At 38.9% G+C, this 21,561-nt stretch overlaps 1 protein-coding gene across 8 annotated transcripts in view; it reads right to left on the bottom strand.

Moving 5' to 3' along the window:
* The window catches only part of col11a1a (collagen, type XI, alpha 1a), an 87,474-nt gene that overhangs the window by 29,006 nt on the left and 36,907 nt on the right, over positions 1 to 21,561 (bottom strand). For 7 of the 8 annotated variants that reach the window (XM_034861811.1, XM_034861814.1, XM_034861810.1 and 4 more), the window contains 18 exons: positions 21,297 to 21,341; positions 21,036 to 21,089; positions 19,497 to 19,541; positions 18,906 to 18,959; positions 18,741 to 18,785; positions 17,201 to 17,254; positions 16,984 to 17,091; positions 16,787 to 16,840; positions 14,206 to 14,259; positions 12,920 to 12,964; positions 12,707 to 12,760; positions 12,461 to 12,505; positions 10,609 to 10,662; positions 9,483 to 9,536; positions 5,327 to 5,380; positions 4,906 to 5,013; positions 2,502 to 2,591; positions 1,090 to 1,143 (listed from right to left, as the gene is read on the bottom strand). In XM_034861811.1, the coding sequence (XP_034717702.1) occupies positions 1,090 to 1,143; positions 2,502 to 2,591; positions 4,906 to 5,013; positions 5,327 to 5,380; positions 9,483 to 9,536; positions 10,609 to 10,662; positions 12,461 to 12,505; positions 12,707 to 12,760; positions 12,920 to 12,964; positions 14,206 to 14,259; positions 16,787 to 16,840; positions 16,984 to 17,091; positions 17,201 to 17,254; positions 18,741 to 18,785; positions 18,906 to 18,959; positions 19,497 to 19,541; positions 21,036 to 21,089; positions 21,297 to 21,341 (1,071 nt within the window). The remainder of the gene's footprint in view (positions 1 to 1,089; positions 1,144 to 2,501; positions 2,592 to 4,905; positions 5,014 to 5,326; positions 5,381 to 9,482; positions 9,537 to 10,608; positions 10,663 to 12,460; positions 12,506 to 12,706; positions 12,761 to 12,919; positions 12,965 to 14,205; positions 14,260 to 16,786; positions 16,841 to 16,983; positions 17,092 to 17,200; positions 17,255 to 18,740; positions 18,786 to 18,905; positions 18,960 to 19,496; positions 19,542 to 21,035; positions 21,090 to 21,296; positions 21,342 to 21,561) is intronic. The other variant, XM_034861817.1, reaches the window with a different exon arrangement.

Consider the following 21,561-nt stretch of genomic DNA (forward strand, 5'->3'; position numbering starts at 1 on the left):
TTTAAGGATCCGGCCCCCAAGGAGACTGTCTGGAAAATTCTGGCCCTCTGACAAATATTGTTGATGACCCCTGCTCTAGAGCCTCTGTGGCAATTTTAGAAGAATGAACACAGCAGGCGTAAAGTGCCAGGATGCAACCTTTGGGACAGATGAGGCATGTGTAGGAGCAACGCTGGAATGACTAAACACTGACTCACCATATGGATGCTCTCCTTGCTGTGTGGTTGTTTGGGTGTTATATGTGTGTGTGTGTGTGTGTGTGTGTGTGTGTGTGTGTGTGTGTGTGTGTGTGTGTTTGGGGCGGAGGGGTCTGTTTCTCTGTTTCTGTGTGCCAGAAGGCAATGGAGCAACAGTCTTGATACCCAGCTACTCTAGCGCATGATTGCTCTAAAGGCAAATCGCTGTGTGCAGTGGGATGAGATGAAATTTGGTGATGCTTTCATTGGAAAATTAATTTAAAAAATGTTTTTAAAAATGATTACGTGCTTTGATGGCTTAATGAGTTGTATATTACACAGGTACTTAGTCACTTTGTGCAACTGAAATCATGTACTGTTGGATTTTTTCTCATGTCTGCCTTAATGTCACTGTGCCGTAGTTCAATTCACTTTTCATTTACCTTCAGCACTTGTAATTTCTGCTGTATTTGAGAAAACCTAGGCTCTCTTTTACATAATGCAGCTACAGTTGGTATGTACCTGAGTAAGACACCTATCCAAGCAACTACAGCGGATTTATACACAGGACATTGATAGAATGTGTGAGTGTCATAATAAATTCATGAATGTGCAACACTGCCCAGCTGAAAAGAGAACACACTGCTCAGCAAACCTGTCCTGGGGCAATACGACTTCAAACAAACAAATACATAAATGTAACTTTCTCTAACATAAGTGGTAAAGTAAAGCCCCTTTTTAAAGCTTTGTCCAAATGATGTTAACTGCCCTGTCGGGTGCTTGGCATAGACATGCCTCACTAAAATATTAAATATACTGTACTACCCTATACGCTAAGCAATAACACAAATTAACTCTAATACAGAGAAGAAAGGAAAGTACAATACTTTGATCTCAGGAACAGTGTACTTACAACAGGACCAGGTGGACCCTGGGGCCCCTCTCCTCCCTTCAGACCTGCTGGGCCCTGAGGAAAAGAAGAACAAAAACAACTGAGGACTCTCTTAAACCCTGTGTAACTTTACATCAGCATATGCATTCCCGCTACATCCCAACGTTTTTTTAAAACTCCATCAGATGCCGATCCAGTCTGGACTGTCTACCTTCGTTACTGGTTTGTCACGTCAGCTAGACACCACTAGAAATGTGCTTTGAGTGCAATTTACCTCACAGCACTATTCCGAGAAATATCACTGCTATAAACATTTTCACCCTGATAGAGCACAAGCAGGAAAAATACAGTTTGTGTAAAAAAAAAAATATATATCTCGGTAAGGTAATTGGGGTGGCTTGTGGCCCGGAGGTAAAATGGTTGCCCCACAACCACAAGGTGGGTGGCTCAATCCCAGGTCATCTAGCCATATGTGAAAGGTTCCTGAGCAAGGCACTAATCCCCAAGTTGCTCCCTGGACGCTATCTGTATAGCCGTCCCTTGCTCCTAATACCTAGGATGGGTTAATTGCAATAATAGAATGTCAATTCATTGTACTGTGTGTATGTGACGATTTATGGCACGTCGAAAAAATATATAATTCCCCTCATAAATGTTCTTATGTGAATATTGTAGAGAGAAAGTAGGGGGATATGGATACACAACATAAGTGCACATGACATGTGTGCATTCTTGTTTGTTTGTCAGTGCACAAAACGTGTGTGTGTGTAACGCCTTAGTGGGCCACAAAAAAACACATTGCAGTGTGGGTAATGAGTCTCTGTTGACTGTGGCTGGGTGCTGGAGTAAATTACAATGACAGAAAACAATCAGCGGTGTTGCCGTCCTGCAGAGTCTGACCGACCTTGAGAATGCAGGCAGCACATTACTTCCTCTCCCCACAGCATATCCATTCTTTGCCACGGTAGTCTAATTGCCAACATTTCCCACTTAATAATTTATAGTAAATAACGAATAAAGAGATAAACAAATAACTTTGCTGCACCCCAAAAAATGCTGGCACTGGAATATGAAAAGCAATTCAAGTCCTTCAGTTAAAGTAGGGAAAGACTTTGCAAAAGGTTCCCTAACCAACAATTTCCTACTTCTATAATAGAGGCCCATGATGCTTTGCGGTGGTTAAAATAGTGGTGTCAGTGGCGATGGAGCAATGCAGAGGCATGCCTGTTCATTGTTAAGATGTCGCTTTGGATTTTCTCTGTACAGGATTGATTGGGAGGAGTGAATTCCAGGGCCGATGTCTCTAATGAAGTGAATGGCCGTAGATAGACACTGGTTCATTTGTTACGTAGCAATGTTCTGTCACATTCTACTAGCAAACACACGTAAAGGCAAGGTATGCTGTATAGGTGCAGGTAAAGAACAGCTCTTACTGTGGCACCGGGTAGACCTCTTTCTCCAGGGAAGCCTCGAAGGCCGGGGGGGCCGTCTTTACCAGAGGACCCCTGAGGTCCGGGGTCTCCCTATACACACAAGAACACAGGTTTGTGTCAGAATTTGTGTTCTTCATAAATGTTGTACCAATGCAGCATGGTTAATAAAGACAAAACATAAACATTAATACAAAAAGATGAATGTATTGAAGAAGGGTGTCTGGGTGAAGCAGAGAACTGTCCTCGATTGTGCTGCCGAGATGAAATGATGCCAACTGAGCCTTATCAGACAATGAGTAGATAATACCAGACTACCAAAGTACAATTAACCTGGTTCTTTAAGCAGGTTGGTACACAGCTTAAGTGACCACATGATAATCAGCGCTGTACCATTTTTATACAGGAAACTGCTGTATGATGAGCTTTATTGAACAGGTGTTCAACCTTTGACCCTTTTATGTCAGACTGCTATCACAGATGAATCACTGGGAACCACTGACAGTGGATCAACACTGCAATAGCTGTTCCATTTATGTCACTGTTAAAATTACACAGAACTGTTTAATATAGAAAAGTAAAGAATGAATGTAAATTTCAGTTCAGCCCCTCTCCTCATCTTGTGCCAGTCTGAAAGGGCATTTAGTCTTCCGTCATTGCTGTAGCAGCTGTAGGGGTCATTGGACTACATACACCACTTTTACTGTAACTTGACTGCCTGTGAAGTTTAGAATTGGTGTTTGCATCATGTCTATATACATGACAAGCTAAATCTTGTACTTGAGAACTTCTCTGAGACTCAGACAAAACCTTGAAAATCAAAACTTAATAAATGTCCATCCTCCTAACAGAAACATCTTCCTCCTCCTCTGAAGCCTGTGCTTGGAAGTATGTTCCTGCATATATGAATCAATAAAAAAATATTTAACTTTACAGCTTGCAGCTGAGCAATAGTGAGTATATTTGTTTTGCAGCTTGCATTTATCCCAATAGGCCATTAGCCACAACAAGTTTGAAGTTTGTACTGTATGCTTTCTGTTGATTCAATAACTAAGGCAGGAGGAGTTAATACATAAGTCTCATAAATGTACTATATATATATATACACAAAATAAAAATAAAAAATCAATGTGTGCTTCTTAGAGGCTAAAAATGTCAAACTAAAAGTATAAAAATAATTAGGGGGAACTCCACATACCACCAATTACATATAGACAGAATGTTTTTGAGTGCTTGCAAGTTAGGACAATCAAAATGTGCAAGCAAAAATGTGTTCAGCTTCTGCAAATGTTTGCATGCTCTACCTCTTCCCTAACCCTCACATCAGACACTGAACTCACTTTTAGAATTTGTGTAAATAATTGCAGGGCATTCTTGTTTACTTCCTGTTTGGTTTTGTAACCGCATCTCTAAAACAATGACATTTGACTCCAGAGAAAGTTACTTTTGGCTTTGTTCACTTCTTTGTAATTGGCAGGCTGACTTTATCTGCAAACATGGAGGCACAGAAGAGTGAAAGTTGGGGGAAAAGCTTGAGAAGTACATGTAAGAGGATTTGGGCTCTGCTGCCAAGACCTCCACAAAGTGTCCCTGGCATACAGATGCACAGGCCTGAGCCGAGTGGGGAGGAAAGAGGGGCTGTGAATGGCAAAGGGTTTGGAGTTAACCGGCGGACTTGATTAAACTGTCTGCTTAGCGAAGACAGGAAGAAAATTGAAGCAGCAGAAGACATGGGGTGTTTGAGGGAGGGGATGGGGTGCCAGGGAGGCTGAGTGGTCCTTGGAGTCAAGGGTTTGGTCTGGAGCACCCCATACTTCTACAAAATGGCTACTGTCTGCTCCAAATGAGAACTCAAACGGAGGCCAGGGAGGGAATGTAGCCCAAAATCTTAGCTACTGTATCTTCAGAAGTCTCTTGCCAGAGTCTAGTATAGCACTGCGCGTAAGGTGAGAATTTAGTGTTTGCCGGGGTGTGTTTCTGGGGAAATGTATTGCTATGGATTTATTTCTGTATTTTCACAATTTTGATAAATCAATCCAGCAGTCTATTGAGCTTCCCATGCCCTCCAGAAATATAACTGCTTGTGAGTGCAGCTGGCTCAGTCTGCAAAATCAAGTCATGTACGATAATTGCAACTGTATAAGTTCCATTTGCAGATCACATCTATAGTGTATATCTCTCTATCAACCTCCCTGGCTTCCTCTCTTCGGTATAATTAACAAAAATCTAAAACAGCTCAAAATATGATTCAAACCCCCAGTTTTAAATAAAATGTCTATGGATATCTGTTACCCACCAAAGAAGAAAAGGGGGAGCAATGGGGCCATTTCTAGCATGTTATGCTATTGTGGAAAAACAAATGAGCATTTATTTGAAAGTAACAAAATGCAGTATACTGGACACATACCTTAGCTCCCTCCTTGCCAGCAGCACCTGGAAGACCCTGCTCTCCCGGTGGGCCAGGGGGCCCAGGGTGGCCTCTCTCACCAACAGGGCCAGTCTCTCCAGTTGGTCCCTAAGATGCCACCCCACAGTTACTATTATATTATTTTCCATTCAAAATAGCAATCACACAATATGGCAATTTACTCCAAAAAACAACTCTTGATGTGAACAATTGTATAGACAATAGATCTACAACATTGTGCTTAAGGGCTCAAACATATCCACCTGAGCTTTTTTCTTTTAGTTGCATGTTTTAGTTGAGTATTTATTTTCTAATATGATACCAATCACTGATGATGGTGATCCACAAAACAACTAACAGCTTGCTTGCTTACATATATTTTCATTTTAAACTGCCTTCAATAGCTGAGCATTTCTCTTACCTGGGGACCAACAACACCTCCTGGGCCTGGTGGGCCAGTTTTTCCTTGGAAACCCTTAAAAAAATATTACAAAGGTTTATTTATACGGTTTACGATAACAATAGAAAGATAAGATAGCTTATCTATTAAAACCCAACTAATGAAACCATAAGGATTCCACTGTAATCTGTTTCAGTTTATAAGCAGGTATTTAGGTTTTTGCGTGGTATTACCTTGGCGGATTATAGTACATCTCAATGCTGGATAGTAAATAACTGTAGGCAAATATAGTCTTATTGTGTATTCAGGTCTTAAGGTATATTGTATACATTGATCTCTTCATTAAAAAGATTACATAAGATTGTATTAATTTTAGTCTTAACTGACAGAAAGCAATAGACACAAACAGGAAACAGAGAGCGGGAGATGACCTGCAACAAGCTCTCTGGCTATCAGGACACCCATTCATAAAGTATATGTACTATACCCAACCAGAGTGCAATATTTTACTCTAATGGCTCATATGAATTGAGGATCCATCACTAAAAACATATGCTGGGTAAAACTGACAGGAACAATTCATATCAACATATGAATGTAACGTTTAACACATTTCCCCCATGGCAGGTTGTTTATGATCACGATGATGTCTTTGCAATAGTGCATTAATTAGCAATAGTGCATTTCCCTTATCCCTACAGTAGAATAGGATGTCTAACTTAAGTGCATCACCTTACACCCAAGAATTTTGAGAAATCATTACAATGAACTTTTCATTTAAATTTTGAAATACTAATATCATCGGTAGAAATGCCAGATCCATTAATACGGTAGCTATCTCTTTGACCATTTTTATCACATAAATAAAGTTCCACATGACCTCCGAGCTTGGCCGGTGCAAGATTTATGAAGCAGACGGGCAACAGAGCAGCCGAAGGACACTTGACATGTCACTGCCAATGACTGGAAGCAGATTACTCTATAAGGAGTACCAGGTACAAGGGATATATGGATATTCAGAGACTAACAATGAGTCACTTAAGAGTGATGGGTTTTTACACACAAGCACACGCACACACATACACTCACATACACACTCACATACACACATTTTGGTTAATTTTGCATACACATTTTTTGTTTATGTCCTTGCTTTTCTCACTAGTTTGAGGTGGATAGGGAATTGAATAAGGCAATGTTGGATATGTCCGTATACCAATCAAGAATTTTTCAATATAAGATTCAAAATGTGATGACAATTATTAAGTTGTTTGCTTATGATCCCATGTCACTGTCAATCAAATCTGATCAAACCTAATCCACAAGGGCCAGGAGAAGCAACTGTTTGAGCATTAAACTCTTCAACTGTTGATAGTTTTGTGTAATTGATATGTAATGTTGCATTGAAATACTTGAAGCTACCTGATTTGATGAAAGGCTTTAAAATATCATTAAGCAATTGTTTATGATATGAATATTATTATGTGACATTATGTAATGACCATCGATAGTGCCACTGAGAATTTAGACCCCAACTCTGCAACTCTTTTTTTTCGATTCTACTTCAGAGTCATGTGTTAACTTTCTGGCTTTCAAATAGGGAAATTGGTGGCTTCGTTTCAGATGATTCACAATAAACTGCAAGCAGTCGTGTCCATTAAAGAAAGTCAAACTAAGTGTACGCTACCTGAGCAGCACCTACCACTAAAGAGCCAAACTGAATAAGTAGGTGGTTACGTAACAGCAAAAGACTTCATTAAGTTTCCCTGAGACATGAGCCAAACCGGAGATAAGACAAGTGAATATTGAGATTACTTTAGTCTGATAGCAAGACACCTGACTCAAATGGGATAATAATATTGCTCTGAGTCTGCTGAAAGTGTAATTAGGCATCTGCTAGCTATCACATTGGCCACATTAGCCGATGATGTTGTCATTCTGCCAGAGTTTTCTTGCCTAATGGTTGTCAATAACAGCATGCAGCTTTAAATGTACACATTTTTGTTAACTTATATGTAATCTATATGTAGAAAGAAATCTACTTTTCCCGATGAATCTATATACATTTGCCATTGCTCCATTTTGCTGTTGCCTGCACAACAGACAAACAACTTTGCTATGCATTTTGTTTGTTGCAAAGTTTAAATTTACAGCACGTGGTTGATTTGCATTTGCATCGTATTCTATGGATATGCTTAATCAGATTCAAACAGCAGAACAGGACAAGCCATAAGAGATAGAAGTTCAACATCTCAAGCATCGACTTCAACACTGCAGCTCAGGTCAGAAAAACTTCTGTCTTCCAGGAGAGGAACAATTCGATCTGCATTGGCTTGAGTCCTCTTTGAAGTACTCAATATTTCACAAATATTAACCCACTGTGATGCTTAAAAGTCAGACACCATCTTTTCCATTTTGATTTTTCCACTGATTCCCTCACATGTCGAACTCCATAAATAACCAAATTTCACTGAGGTTTTATCTTTATAACTAATTTAAATTTGTCACGTTTTATCCTACAACCAAACAAAGTTTATTAAAACGTAGCTTTTAAAACGCCGATCCTACCTGACTTATGACTCCAGGCCTATCGATCAGTGTTGTGATATATGGTAATGTATTATTCAATGGAAACCCTTAGGCCATTGCATCAGCCAGGATTCAGAAAGACTAACTCAAATCTTTATTTGCACTTCCTTTAAATGCAACTTGTGAGAATGGGTGCCTATGTGGATCTTTACTGCTGTGATCTATTCTCATATTGGATGCTTGTGGAGCATTTTCACGTGTCCATAAATCTATGACCATAAACACCTTAATGAAGACTCTATTGCCATTGCTTGAATAGAAGCAAAGGCAGGGAAGCACTCATGTGTGGTGTTATCTATGGAAAAGAAGCAGGCAAAAGGGGAAGCTTTAATGATAGATGCGATGATCTGTCAAGCTTTTAGTAGAATTTATTGCCTTCTGAGCCTCGTCAAACTGAGGTGCACTGATGCATACAAAGTATTGAATAGAGGGCAGGGGATTGCAACGAGATGTGATCAAGTCAAACTTTGCTTTGTTTGTGTTTATTGCCAGTTAAATGGTATGTCACATGGGATGAGCTATCTAAGCATCAATGCATCTTCAGTACAGATTTAGTACAGCCATTTCTCATTTCTCATTAAGCTCATTACTGCACATCTGAAAAAAACTATGCAAACCACCGTTCCATGCTGCTGCAACAAATGTTATGTCTGCTACTTTTGTTGGACCTCAGTTACAGTCTTATTATAAAGATAATTATTTTAGAACAGGCAATGTCATACAGGGACACCTTGTTGCAGCTGGACAATCCAAATTCAGCATCCTTCAGGTGGATTTTTGTAAACTTGTAACAAGACAGAAGGTACATCAGAAGATTATGCTTCCCCAGCTCCCTGGTATCCATCTCTATGAGTTAGGGGTCTGAGCCATCTGGATATTCTCAGTCAGAATGCAGTGTGTGTGTGTGTGTGTGTGTGTGTGTGTGTGTGTGTGTGTGTGTGTGTGTGTGTGTGTGTGTGTGTGTGTGCGTGCGTGCGTGCGCGTGCATGCGTAAATAGAGACGAGACAAGCAGATAGACATTGTCACAAGGGCTTTGTCTTTAAAATGTTGCTTTAAGAGAGATTTTGGCCCTTGTGGCATCCCATTGAGATGTTGTCTCACTGTTTGTAATCCCCTGCAATGAAATAGCAATAGACATAAGAAGTGGACGAGGAAGAGTGGGGAAATTCAATTGAAGCGCAGCTCACTGATTGGGAGGATCAGATCTGTCCTGCAATCGAAAGGCAATTTGAAGAATGAGAGCTAAAAAGGTCTAGTTGGCAACTTAAACTGACATGGCAGTGAGTAACAGAGTTCCAGCCATTAACACAACAAAACTCCTTTTTACAGGATTAAAACAAGATTAGACTGAGCACTGAGAAGAGATTCCTGATTATAACTGAAAAGGTTTTATGGTGTCACACTCTTGTAGTGTCTTGTACTGTTCAAGTGTAAGAAATTAAGTGTAAGAAATTATGTTTTATTGAGTTTCCAGCTCAATGTGAGGTCTGCTATTCCTACACTCAGCAGAAAGTTAGAAGCAGAGATTAACCGGAGCCACACGGGTGACTGAACGCTCAAATAGAATATTGCATCTTTGGAACTCACCGTCTCTCCACGCTGACCAGGGTGCCCGGGCAGCCCATCCTTTCCAGCTGGTCCCTGTTAGATAGAAAGCAAGATTCAAACTTAGCAGGTAACAAGTACATTCAGAATCAGTTTTATTGGCCAAGTAAGTGTGTATACAAAAAAGGAAATTGGATAAATGGATAATGGCACTATGAAATCGGCCGTATTGCTGGAATAAAAGTTTATTTAAGTAATAAGATTTTGTTATTGCAGTTTTGTGCAAATGCTTTGTGGGCACAATATATATGTACATACAGTACAGTCATTACGTCCAGAGTGAGAGGAGTCTTAGTTAGACTACTTGAACACGAATGAAAAAATAACAGGTTGTATTTTTTGTTGAAATAAACATCACTAGCTGAGGGCTAAGAGCCAACTATGAATCAATCCTGAATCGATAGGGGAAAATGATCACTTGTCTGCTGCCTAGACTGGGGAGTGAGAAAATGGGTTCTGCTTCAGTAAAAGTTAGACTAATGATCCCTGCACAGAATTAAGGATATTGCTTTGTATTACTGCACCCCATGAACTCCTCAAATCAAATCAATTTTGACTTATAATGTTTGCAAAGGGGGTAATTTGCCACTGAGACAGTAGGAAGTGGAAAGGAAGTATGATTGTCGACAATGAACATCCGGAACTTGCGGCAAACAACTTAAGCGTGCGGCAATGCTCAGGAGGTCCAGTAAAAACTCAGGTCTACCCACTCATTTTGAATGGTGATAGTGCGTTTAGGGCCGGAAGATAATGCGCCGGCCTGCAGCAAAAAGTTGAGACCGACTCAACTTTTGGAGAAATGCAAACCCGACCCCACACTGCACTAAACAGTCCATTTTGAGGTGGTGTGATACTCCCGTACAACCAACAGTAAACATCTCTGTCTCTATCGCAGCCAAGAAAATTTTTAACTATGAGGGTAAATTGTGAAATATAAAGTCTACTTATGCTACATTGGGGGGTTAAACAACACAACGGGAGATCACACAAATGGACCATTGCACAACACTGTGGCGATTGCTTTTGGTTGATTTAAACGTGCCCTTACTCTTGGTTTTACAGTTCAGTAGATTGAGCTTTCAAGTGTTCAGGAAGGAGCAATACTTACAGGGGGGCCCTTTGGTCCAGAGAAGCCCACTGGTCCCTGAGGTCCTTGAGGCCCCTGCAGTAGACAAAAAAATGTCAGATCAATGAGAGATGCAGAGATGATTTTATTTTATTAAATCCATTTCATTCTTATATAAACATGACTCAAAGCTGACTACATTTTATTTTATATATAAATCATATTCATCCATTTGGTTTGAGTTTACTTTAACTCATGTGCGCTCTTTTGGGACTGATTAACAGATATTTCTGAAATAATTTTAAATTGAAGAAACATGGACAGCAGAACTATTAAGCAGTGCACGAGAGTTTACGACATTATAGTTTGCCCAGCTGGAATTTTACAGCTTTGAATCTATCACAACAAAGTCCACCAACATAGAATCATGTAATTTGAAAGTCAAAAAACTGCCTATTAACATCTGCTTCAACAGTGTTCAGTGAAACGGCACTCTGTGGGACTGAGGGCAGCCATTTAAGCCATATGCATACTCAACATATAGTGCAAAACATTGAGTTGTTTGACTTGTTCATTTAAACCCTGATACCCAATTCCAATACAAAATCTAGTGATTGCAGTTGATTATAACCGACCAAAGCACTAACCTACAGCTTCACAGTTGAGATGCTTAAACTTTATTAAATGATGATTATGATTCCCAATCCAGTGTGACTTTGAAAATACTAAATGTGACTATTGGAATGAGTCATGATGAGTAAGTTACCGCACCTGGCTGTGTAGTAAATGTGGAAAGCAGGAGCTGCGTTTACTCAGTTTGGTTACACTCCTTGTTTTTGCCTTCATCTAACAGAGGCAAGGCTATGTTTTCGGATGAACTTGCCCTAATCATGCTTTGTCAGTGTTGTAATAAATTATATTTCTCCCCGTGTGGTGTTAGGAAAATGTCAATGTAAACTGAGCACTTGCTATAGCTGCTTTTTTTGCTCTGTGCCTTCTTTGGATTCCACTGGATTCCAATCAATGTTTCACATTTTCTTTGTTACACAGCAAAATCAAATTGCATTAAAACACTACTGGGAATCTATCAAAATCTAATGAAAGGTAAGGTGGCACTGCCGGAAGGCTTTTATTGTGAAGCAACTTTGGAGATTGTTATCTCTGCTACTGAGTAAGCGACCTACAGCTAACTTAATCAATAAAATAAAAATGTTCTTTTTTTTGCTGGAGCATCAGTTTAAAACATTGCAAATGATGAATATACTTTATTACAACGAAATGGATATAAAACTTAAATGCTTCTGTCTCTAAGATGAAGGTAGCAACACGAACATTAAAGCAAAACCCAAAATGACAGCAACTGCTCTACATGGCCCTATGTGTATAGTGTGTCACCTAAGCCCTAACCAGTAAACCTATTCATTTCTTTTGGGGCAAGGAAGACTTCATAGAACAAAGAATCACCTCATTTGAATGTAATGGAAGACACAAACACGCATTAAATTAAAGTTAATGAAATTAAAAGCTTCATTGATTTTGAATAACTCTGAATCTATTACTTCTTATTATTTACAGTTAACCCTTACTGATCTTATTGTCTTTCTAGGAAAATCACATATTGAAAAAAAACTGTCATTCCTCCAGTAAGAGCACCTAGTGGGAGTAATACTATTAGATTAATTTATTCAAATTCTTATCTCATAATTAAACTTTGAACCCTGGAGGGTTTTGACAGATCACAAAATTTGAGGGGCACACTGACTATATCATAAACAATTAGAATCAATTCACATTAAGGCCCTATTACAAATTACAATAATGTTTAAGTCTAAATATCATTATCATGCAGTAGGTGGATGACACCGAATGGCTTAAAACAATATAGTAGACTTACTCTCTCACCAGGCCCACCTGGAGGGCCGTCGTTGCCTGCTGTGCCCTGCAACACACAACAATAAATCATCATCAGTTAACATAAAGGAATGTTTTTACACTACGCATGGGGCTCGGTGGGAACAGTAGAATGAGGCATTGTTCACAATCTGTCATGATTTTATTGGATTGTATTTCTGATGAATAAAGTGCAAAAAACCTTCAACCCAGTGTAAGATTTTTGTTGTGATTAGCATAGCTGTTGTACCTTGGGACCAGGTTTTCCTGTTGGACCTCTGGCTCCTCGACCCCCACGAGGACCCTACAGAGAGAGAAAAACTCAAGAGTCATACAGAAGCCTGCTATCACTATGTGCAAGTTAAGAGAATGTAACAAAACACATTGCATATAATGCACTTGAATACAAGATGATTTAATTAGATTAATTTATTATGGAAATCGTGGACAGAAAAATACATACCGTTGGACCTCTTTGCCCTCTGGGCCCAGCTTTGCCTGCAATGCCCTGTTAGATTACCAAAGGCAGATCATTTAGGGACCCACACATACTTTCTGGTTGTCATTATTAAACATGAATCCAGCATCAACATCTATCCTTTCAACAATGCCAAACACGCCACAGAACAACTTGTTTACTGTCTTGAATTTATAAATGAAACAACAACAATAAACAAAATTTAAAGATAAAATGTTTAATAAGATTTTCCTGGATGTTTCAGAGCATTGAGACACATATTACTTGCATGAGTCTTTGAATAAAATCTTTTGGAAAAAGGGAGTTTGGGCTTTGACCACTAATATCTTTGTTAGCTATTAGGAAACAGGGAAACAACCAGTCATATCTCAATGACAAGAAAAAGTTGTACTGGAGTTGTATGTTTATAGCAACATGCACTTCTTAAATGACAAAGAATTGGCTAAGTAATATTATTTCCAATGGTTGGCTGACTTAAGCAGCAGAAACAGCCTGCCAACATATGCAGAGATCATATTTCTACAATAGGTGCAAATGGCTCTCTGGCCAAAATGTGATGATTTGATGAAAACAATTGACTGTTTAATTTTGGCAGGTTGCCTTGGCTTAAGTGGGACAATGTACGTCAAAGTGTCCATTAAATGATTCTGATATACTCAAGAAAGATAAGCTTATATTTTATCACCACTTTCTACATTTATTTAAAGTGTATCCTTTTTTTTTTTTTTAAGGCGAATCAAGATGAGCCAGAAATATGATGGATATGTCATAGTTAACTGTTTTAAGTAAAAGTTGCACCGTGAATTCTTTCTTAAGGAAATTGTGTGAGCAACTTATTTTTTCCAAGGCTAGACATAGGGAGAGGGGCTCAATAAAAGCACAATTGTTTCCACGTCTTTTGTTCTCTCCCCAACATTGATTTTGCTGCTGCTATTTTTTGTGCCAAGTCACCATAGAGATGCCTTTATAATAGGAATCAATTTCCTTTTGTGCTGGGATATCATGGCATGGTGATTTTCATACACAAACAGGCACAGTGTGAGAGTGATTGTGCGTGTGTGTGTGTGTGTGTGTGTGTGTGTGTGTGTGTGTGTTTGTGTGTGTGTTTGTGTATATGTGTGTGTGTGTGTATGTAGGAACCCATCACTCTTGAGTGACTCATTGTTTGCCTCTGAATATCCATATATATATATGTATGTATGTGTGTGTGTGTGTGTGTGTGTGTGTGTGTGTGTGTGTGTGTGTGTGTGTGTGTGTGTGTGTTTTCTTACCCTAGCTCCTTTCTCGCCGTTGGCTCCAGGGAACCCAGGGAAACCACTCGAGCCCTGTCAATAGGAGAGGGAGATATCATGGAGGGAAACAAGACAGCTGCTGGAGGGTCAGGGCATGAATGCTAATGAGGGCTCATCCTGTATTTATCCGCGCTTTTGTTAGATATCATCTTCAACTACACACTGTAGTTTCACACAGTTTGTACCATGGCCCTTACAATATAAAAGTCCATGAATTTAGTCCATGAATTTAGATAAGCGGATGAAGATGGATGGATGGATGAATTTAGTATGAGTTTAGAAAAGGAAAACTGATTAATTCTACCTTAATGACCTTAATACTTTGTTCCTTTCTAAATTTATTAATGATGTTTTAAAGGGAAAAAAAAGGCTCCAGTTGATCACAACTATTTGACACAAAACTACTTACTTTTCAAATTTGCACTTTAAAACACATTCTCAATGTTCCTGTGCAGCAAAGGTTTTACAAAAACATTTCCCACATTCCCAGGAGAATTTATCAAATTCAGAAAGTTTTCCCACTCTGGTGTCACCACAATGTTTATCAGGCTTGCAGAATAGACGTTTCAGAAACGAAAACAAAGTTTCTCAGGCAAATTCTCAAAACTTATATGATTATGTGGGAAGCACACAAACACATACAAAGAGAGAAGGACTTTAAAACAAAAGGCTTAGCCCATGTAAACACAACACAAGGTGACATGATGGTTTTTTTTGTGAACAGGGGATTAAAAAGCAGCTTACCCATTCTGCAGCATCTCACCACACGTTGCATTAGGGACATTCAATAAAAATCCAATCAATGACAAACTTTGACTTTCTCCAAATGTAAGAGTTCCACAAATCATTACAGCTTGATTAAGTCTACCCCATGCCTCCGTAAAAATGTTACACTGTCAAATTTTGATTTACTTATGAATTTAGTCCATCATGTTTTATCCTATGGGAAGTCCTTAGACATGCCTGTGGCACTGCTTCATCCCAACACAAGATGGCAGCGCATCTCAACGACAGTTAATGTAACACTTGCCAGCAAAAAATTGTTTATGATCTTGCGCCTGTAATAAATGCAAGTACACCTATCTGCTCTTTCAAGGATCTAAATTAAATAGTTTATTATTTGTTCTGGTGAATTTAAAGTAACAATTTCATAGAAGCAAAGACAGCTGTCACATTCTATAAGAAACCAACATGGTTTGATGCATAGTTTTTAACTGAGGCTGGGTTTAATTTTTTTTTTTAACATCATATCATTCAAATCGATCTTTTAAATGATCAGATAAGGATGAAAAAAATGCGGAGATTGATCTTTTAACCCACACAGACCAGCAGGCCGCCGGTGATCTCGGCCAACATTTCTGTCTTTAGGATGTTTAACAGGCTCTGTTTTAAAGCTAGAGTTAAGACATGAATCTAGTTGACCTAAGGTATCCATTGGTGCCAACCAATGGATAGAATCTCGGGAATGGGTCTAATTATAAATAGGCTTAATTTTGGTAAGGTACAGTAAACGGCTATTTTAGCATGTATGGCTTTAGGTATATACCGTCGGTGCACTACACCTTTGTACACCTACACAATTGTTTTTGGTCACTCAACACTCACTTACTGTAGAATCTGTAAAGTAGAAATGTAGTGTGTTGACTGTTGTGTGTACATGTTAAAATAATAAATAACATTAATGGAACTGTTTTGGGGTCAACTCCTCCTTATCTGAGTATCTCTTTCATATCCAAGCAAAATTGGTATGGTAACTAAAATATCCCTAATCAAATCAAATAGTGAAGTGAATTAAATTGAGACTTTGTTGATGAGAATTGAACTAATTGTTGAAATCAGTGGCGATACCAAGCCCTATTTCAGTGTCAGTGTTTCATCATCATCAATCAATCAATATTCTAATAAGATACCCTTATTTATTCATAAATCATAACTAATTACATTAACAATAGTTAATGAATGATGCATTAATGATTGACGGATCAGTTACAAGGGATTACTCAGATTAAGCTTCTGGGTGTCCAGGTAATGACCATTTGCCTGTTTTCCTTCATATTTGGTAAGAATGATTAAAAAAAATATTGGTAATGCTTATTGATTTCTTACTTTCTAATAGCCATTAAGTCTGCAATTATGGAATCTTAATATGCTGTTAATACATGTATTTTGATCACAAAATATTGTAATAGTCTGTCTACCGCTAAGGAGCGGTACCAACTTTTTTAGAGGTACTTTCTGTAAAAAGAAGCATGAAGCATGTCTAATATTGAGGAGCACTAAAGCCATCCTGTTTCAAAGGAATGCAGGTAACACGTACCTCACCTACTGGTTCTGCACTAAAATTGTGTGTTTTTACAATGAATATTTTCTAATAATTATTTTGATGGTAGATCCTTTTTTTGATGTAATCATCAGGTTGTCCAGTGATATTTTGGCCTGTTGTGCTATGCCAGCATATTGGGATAACTGTGATGCCCTGAGAGTTCTGATAGCAAAGCAGACAGGTGCAGATTCAGTCAATGACACACCCTTTATTGTGGTGAGAGTGATGCTAAATTACCTTAGGTCCTTGTCTTCCCGGATAACCTGGCAGTCCTGGAACGCCCAGTTTACCCTGCGAGACATTAACAGCACAAGTCATGAGCCCAGCAATACAACTTTAGCACAAAGAGAGCAAAAAAAACAAAACAAAAACTGAGATGAAAACAGGATTCTTGTACTGTCTTTCCAACACCCTTAATCATTGAGCCCTCGTACCTTCTCTCCAGCAGGACCAATGGGACCTGACTCTCCGTTGGGGCCAGCTCGGCCTTTGGGACCCTCAGGACCATCCTCTCCACGGTGCCCAACTATGCCAAGCTCCCCCTAGAACACAAACACACACAGAGAATATTCTAATGTACTGTAATTGCCTCCATATGAAGAATAAGGACCTACTGGACATGTTATTTGTTTGACAGATGATGCTTCTCACCCGGTCTCCTTTGAGTCCCATGTCTCCCTTGAAACCTGGGAAACCATCCTCGCCCTAAAATGAAACATAAACAAGTCATTGAATTTGCTAGTAACTGTTCAGCTATTTCAATATATAGTCTTTTTTAAGGCTTTTGTTTATTTCCCACTGAGAGCCTTTGACAAGCAATATTTTTTCATTTCACTGGGGAATATCTTTTTGACTCCTGACACGTCCTGTTGAAAATGCAGCCTGCTCTTGTTCTCTCTGTGGGTTGCAGGATTGATGATGCCATCTGCTGGCCAGATAGTTGAACAGCAAATGCAAGGAACTATGTTTAGCTGCTGAGCTATGCTTTATTTACATACCAAATGAGCTGCGTTTGGCACCTGCACCAACCTATTTTAGGGATTTTGGTACAATTGAATTGGTATTTATTTGTCAGCCATACATGGAAAGGGATTTCATACATTTAAATCAAATAATTGAGGGAATTTTCAATAATTGAGATAAACACAATCCAATGGATGCTGAAGGACACTATAAACTTCAGCCAGACCTTTGTCTCTTTCCTTGGACTCCTTTCTAGTCTGTCACCTGTGTTGTCAACCCTATCTGATGCATAATGCAGCACTGAGCATGTCTGTTGCCAGCAACTGGCACATCCTTCATTCATAACAACCCCTTTCTCCTCAAGGTTTAGATTGTATATATCTTGCAACAGAATAAATATTACATTGATTCCAAAATAATATAAAATATAAAATAATTCTAAAAACTGATATTAATATTGTATGTCATTGTAGTAAGAAACAAATCCCCTCAGTCAGATAATAGATTTTATGCAGCAGCATAGTTTAAATTCTACATCGTGACACACACACACAGTCACACACTTCAAAAGTGCTTGAGATGGATTGTAGTGTTCTTTGAAACCAGAAGCCTAGAGCATGACAGCTTTACATTCAACAACTGATTGAGGGTCACTCTGAGAAAGTCTCTGTCTCCACTGAAGATGGCTATCGACCTGTGCATAGAACTTTCATGGTGCAGCAGCCTGACCTGGTGTGGACCAGCTCAAAAGAGCCAAAACAAAGTTGGGCAGGAAGGTAGACAGCCACAGTTACAGACAGAATATCTCTGACATGAATATATTTACAGGCTGATCCCAAACTTTATTTTGCTGTCTTTGCCATTCTCCCAAAACGAGTAAAGTTAAGACAAACACTTTGACCTATGGCATTTTGGACAGCATGCTTAAACTTTAGCCAGCGTACTTTTGAACGGTACTCCAAACACGGGATCAATATCTTAATCATATCACTATGAGATTGTAGATCGGAAAGAGAGAAATTTTAGTACAGCATTTAAAATAAAAAGTACAGAGTTTCGTCATGGGTCAAATTATTTACTTCATCTTTGTTTTGGAAATCTATCTCGACCCGGACTCTGAGGCACACTTCTAGTATACAAAACCTTTTGTGGCTACTCAGTGGCTTTAACCTGCTTGGTAAATTGAGAAAGGATGTGGAAACTATTAAGCATTTTAAGAAGTTTATACCTTCTCTCCCTTTCCCCCCTTGAGACCACGAACACCATCCGCACCCTATTGGACAGGAAGGAGAGATAAATAAGCATCAGAATACAATACAATACAAATATGTACAATATTATAAAAGGGAGGACTTTCTTATCCAGTGAGGAATAGGAAATACTGAAACCGTACCTTGACACCACGAGGGCCAGGATAACCAATAGGACCCTGTGGGCCTGATGGACCCTAGAGAATAGAAAACAATGGTCACGATAGTAAATGCTTAGCAGAGTGGTTGGAAAAGAATATGGAAGGAGGAGATGTATAATATAACTGTAGGTTTTCAATTGTTCTGAAGTCACAATCATATTTTCCAATATACTAATTACAAAGTCTCTATTATATTTGCATCACAAACATTTTATCCATGTATGTGGAAATCTGCTGACACAAACACGCATATTTTTCTTAAAAGAAATTAAAATTGACTTATACATGAAACATAAAATTTATTTTAGTTGTCAAACATTTTCCATTGACAACTAATCATATAATTATCATCTGGTTGTTGCCAAGTTAGTTGGTTAAATTAACAACCTAGCTTGTTAAGTAGAACTAAAAGAAGCGGTGCAATGCTTCTGAATGTGAGTAATTTAAATAAATGATAATTTGAGCTATTAAGGTAGACAAAAATATCATTTTGGTCGTATTTCCACTGCAGCAAACACACATGCAAATAAATATCTTACCCAAATGACTCAAATTCTTCTTAAATACACCTACCAGGGATCCTTTCTCTCCAGGTGGACCCTCCTTACCAGGATGACCCTGTAAAATAAGCATTCACACATTGGTGAAAAGGGGTTTGTTACATTATAATATTGTTTACTAAACTAACTAAAAACCCAACGCAGTGAATGGTTTGAACAGACGTATGTTATGCAAAAATTAATGATGTTGAAGCTTCTTTTCAAACAAGAAGTGCACTATGGGAATTGGTGGTACCATAAGACTCTATAGGGGAAAGGCTTTTGCGCTGTCCTTTATATAGCTGCTCTAGTTGGCATGGAAAAGCAAGAAGCATACAAATCTGGGAATGACAGTGAAGGGATGATCTAACTGGCCAAAGGCTCCTTGCCCGCAGAGTAACCTGATAAGCCTTTTCAAACCAAAGCTGAGCCGTCTTGAATCCATATAAAAAATGGTCAAAACTGCAATTTGTCTGATTTACACGGACAACACAGGTTTTTCCCTGTCAGTGTGCACTCAATGGGTTTTTCGTGCAGCACAAATTCTGTTCTGTGTGTTAATGGCCATTAGTGTGATGGTTACTGGTAGAGTCTGAGTGACGGGGCAAGTAGACATGCCTATACGAACGGTTTGACACATTCATATGGAAACCTTTAGCTGTGAACACCTGGCACTTCCAATTTGAAGTGCGAGGTTGAGGCAGGAGGCTGTAAATCACCAGGCTCTGGGGCCTCAGGGCAACTAAGGGCTGTCCACCTCTTGAACTTACACACCTCTCCTAGCAAGGGCCGACAGGGAGGAATGACAAGAGATACTACAGGTCTAGAATAACAAAACTCAAAGGCATATTTCTTATATTTCTTTGCCTTGAGAGATTTTTGAGGCACACTTTGTCAGTATTTCACAGGAATGCTCTGTGTGTGTCATAGACCAAAAGGGTAAACCCATCCAAATGACAGATTTCTTTACAGTTTTAAATGCATTATTATACATCTGGTTCAGTTTTAGATGAGAGGTTGTAGTTATGTCCAGGTCTTTAAACTAAATAAAAAATATAAATCAATATAATATATCAATATAAACATGGCTGTCCTCTTTACGGTAGCCAATAATAACAAATTATACACAAAGCTCTACATCTATAAGCCAGGGTGTGGCTGAAAATGGTATGAGACATAATGTCACATACTACCTGATCTGCATCCCATGCCATGTATTGTGTAACAGTTTATTTAGTTTATCAGAGGTCATCAGACTACACAGGTTAGTTTTGTGATGGAAATCGTGGGTTGAACTTGGTGTTGAGAAAAAGAAATTGTGCTTAAAGTCTCATCACCTCTACAACCCTGCTTTGCTTCAAAACAGGTTTTTATACCATGTACTGTACAGTTACAGGAATGTCCATCTGTATGTACTATCAAACACATGTCTTTATGTATAAAAAAAGGATTTCAGAAACAATGTGAGATTTGGGTGGATGTTATGGGAGTAGATTTGTGTCCTATTTCTGTTTGTGTGTGCGTGTAATACTGATATACTGTATGTACGTATATAGGTGATAAGAGCACGCACAGGAGGCCCATCAGCTCCAGGTAGTCCAGCCAACCCCGACCTGCCCTGTGGTCCCTGTATGGGGAAAAGAAAAATACATGCAAGGTCAAAGCTCAGAGGATACAAACTAGTTTAAGAATTCTTTATCATTCAGGTTAGCATTTCAGAGTTCACTCACAGTATCTACAGGTTCCAAAAAGCTGAACATAAAATATTTCATGACCTTTCCTTTGTTGCTTACACTTACAGTAATATTCACAGAAAAATAACAGGGTTACATACTTTTTCACCAGGTGGTCCGATAGGGCCTTGAGGACCAGGAAGACCCTATGAGACAGAGACACAAAGAAATAAGTCTTTTGCTATAGCAACAACAAGCATGCTTAAACACACATGCACACACACAAGCTGGATAAGCTGAAGAGCTTCTTGGAGTTGTAAATAGTTAAGCTAGCTAAGGAATGTTTAGCTTGTACCTGTGTGTGTGTGTGTGTGTGTGTGTGTGTGTGTGTGTGTGTGTGTGTGTGTGTGTGTGTGTGTGTGTGTG

Source organism: Etheostoma cragini, chromosome 22 (assembly GCF_013103735.1).
Source record: "Etheostoma cragini isolate CJK2018 chromosome 22, CSU_Ecrag_1.0, whole genome shotgun sequence".
NCBI classification, from domain to species: Eukaryota; Metazoa; Chordata; class Actinopteri; order Perciformes; family Percidae; genus Etheostoma; species Etheostoma cragini.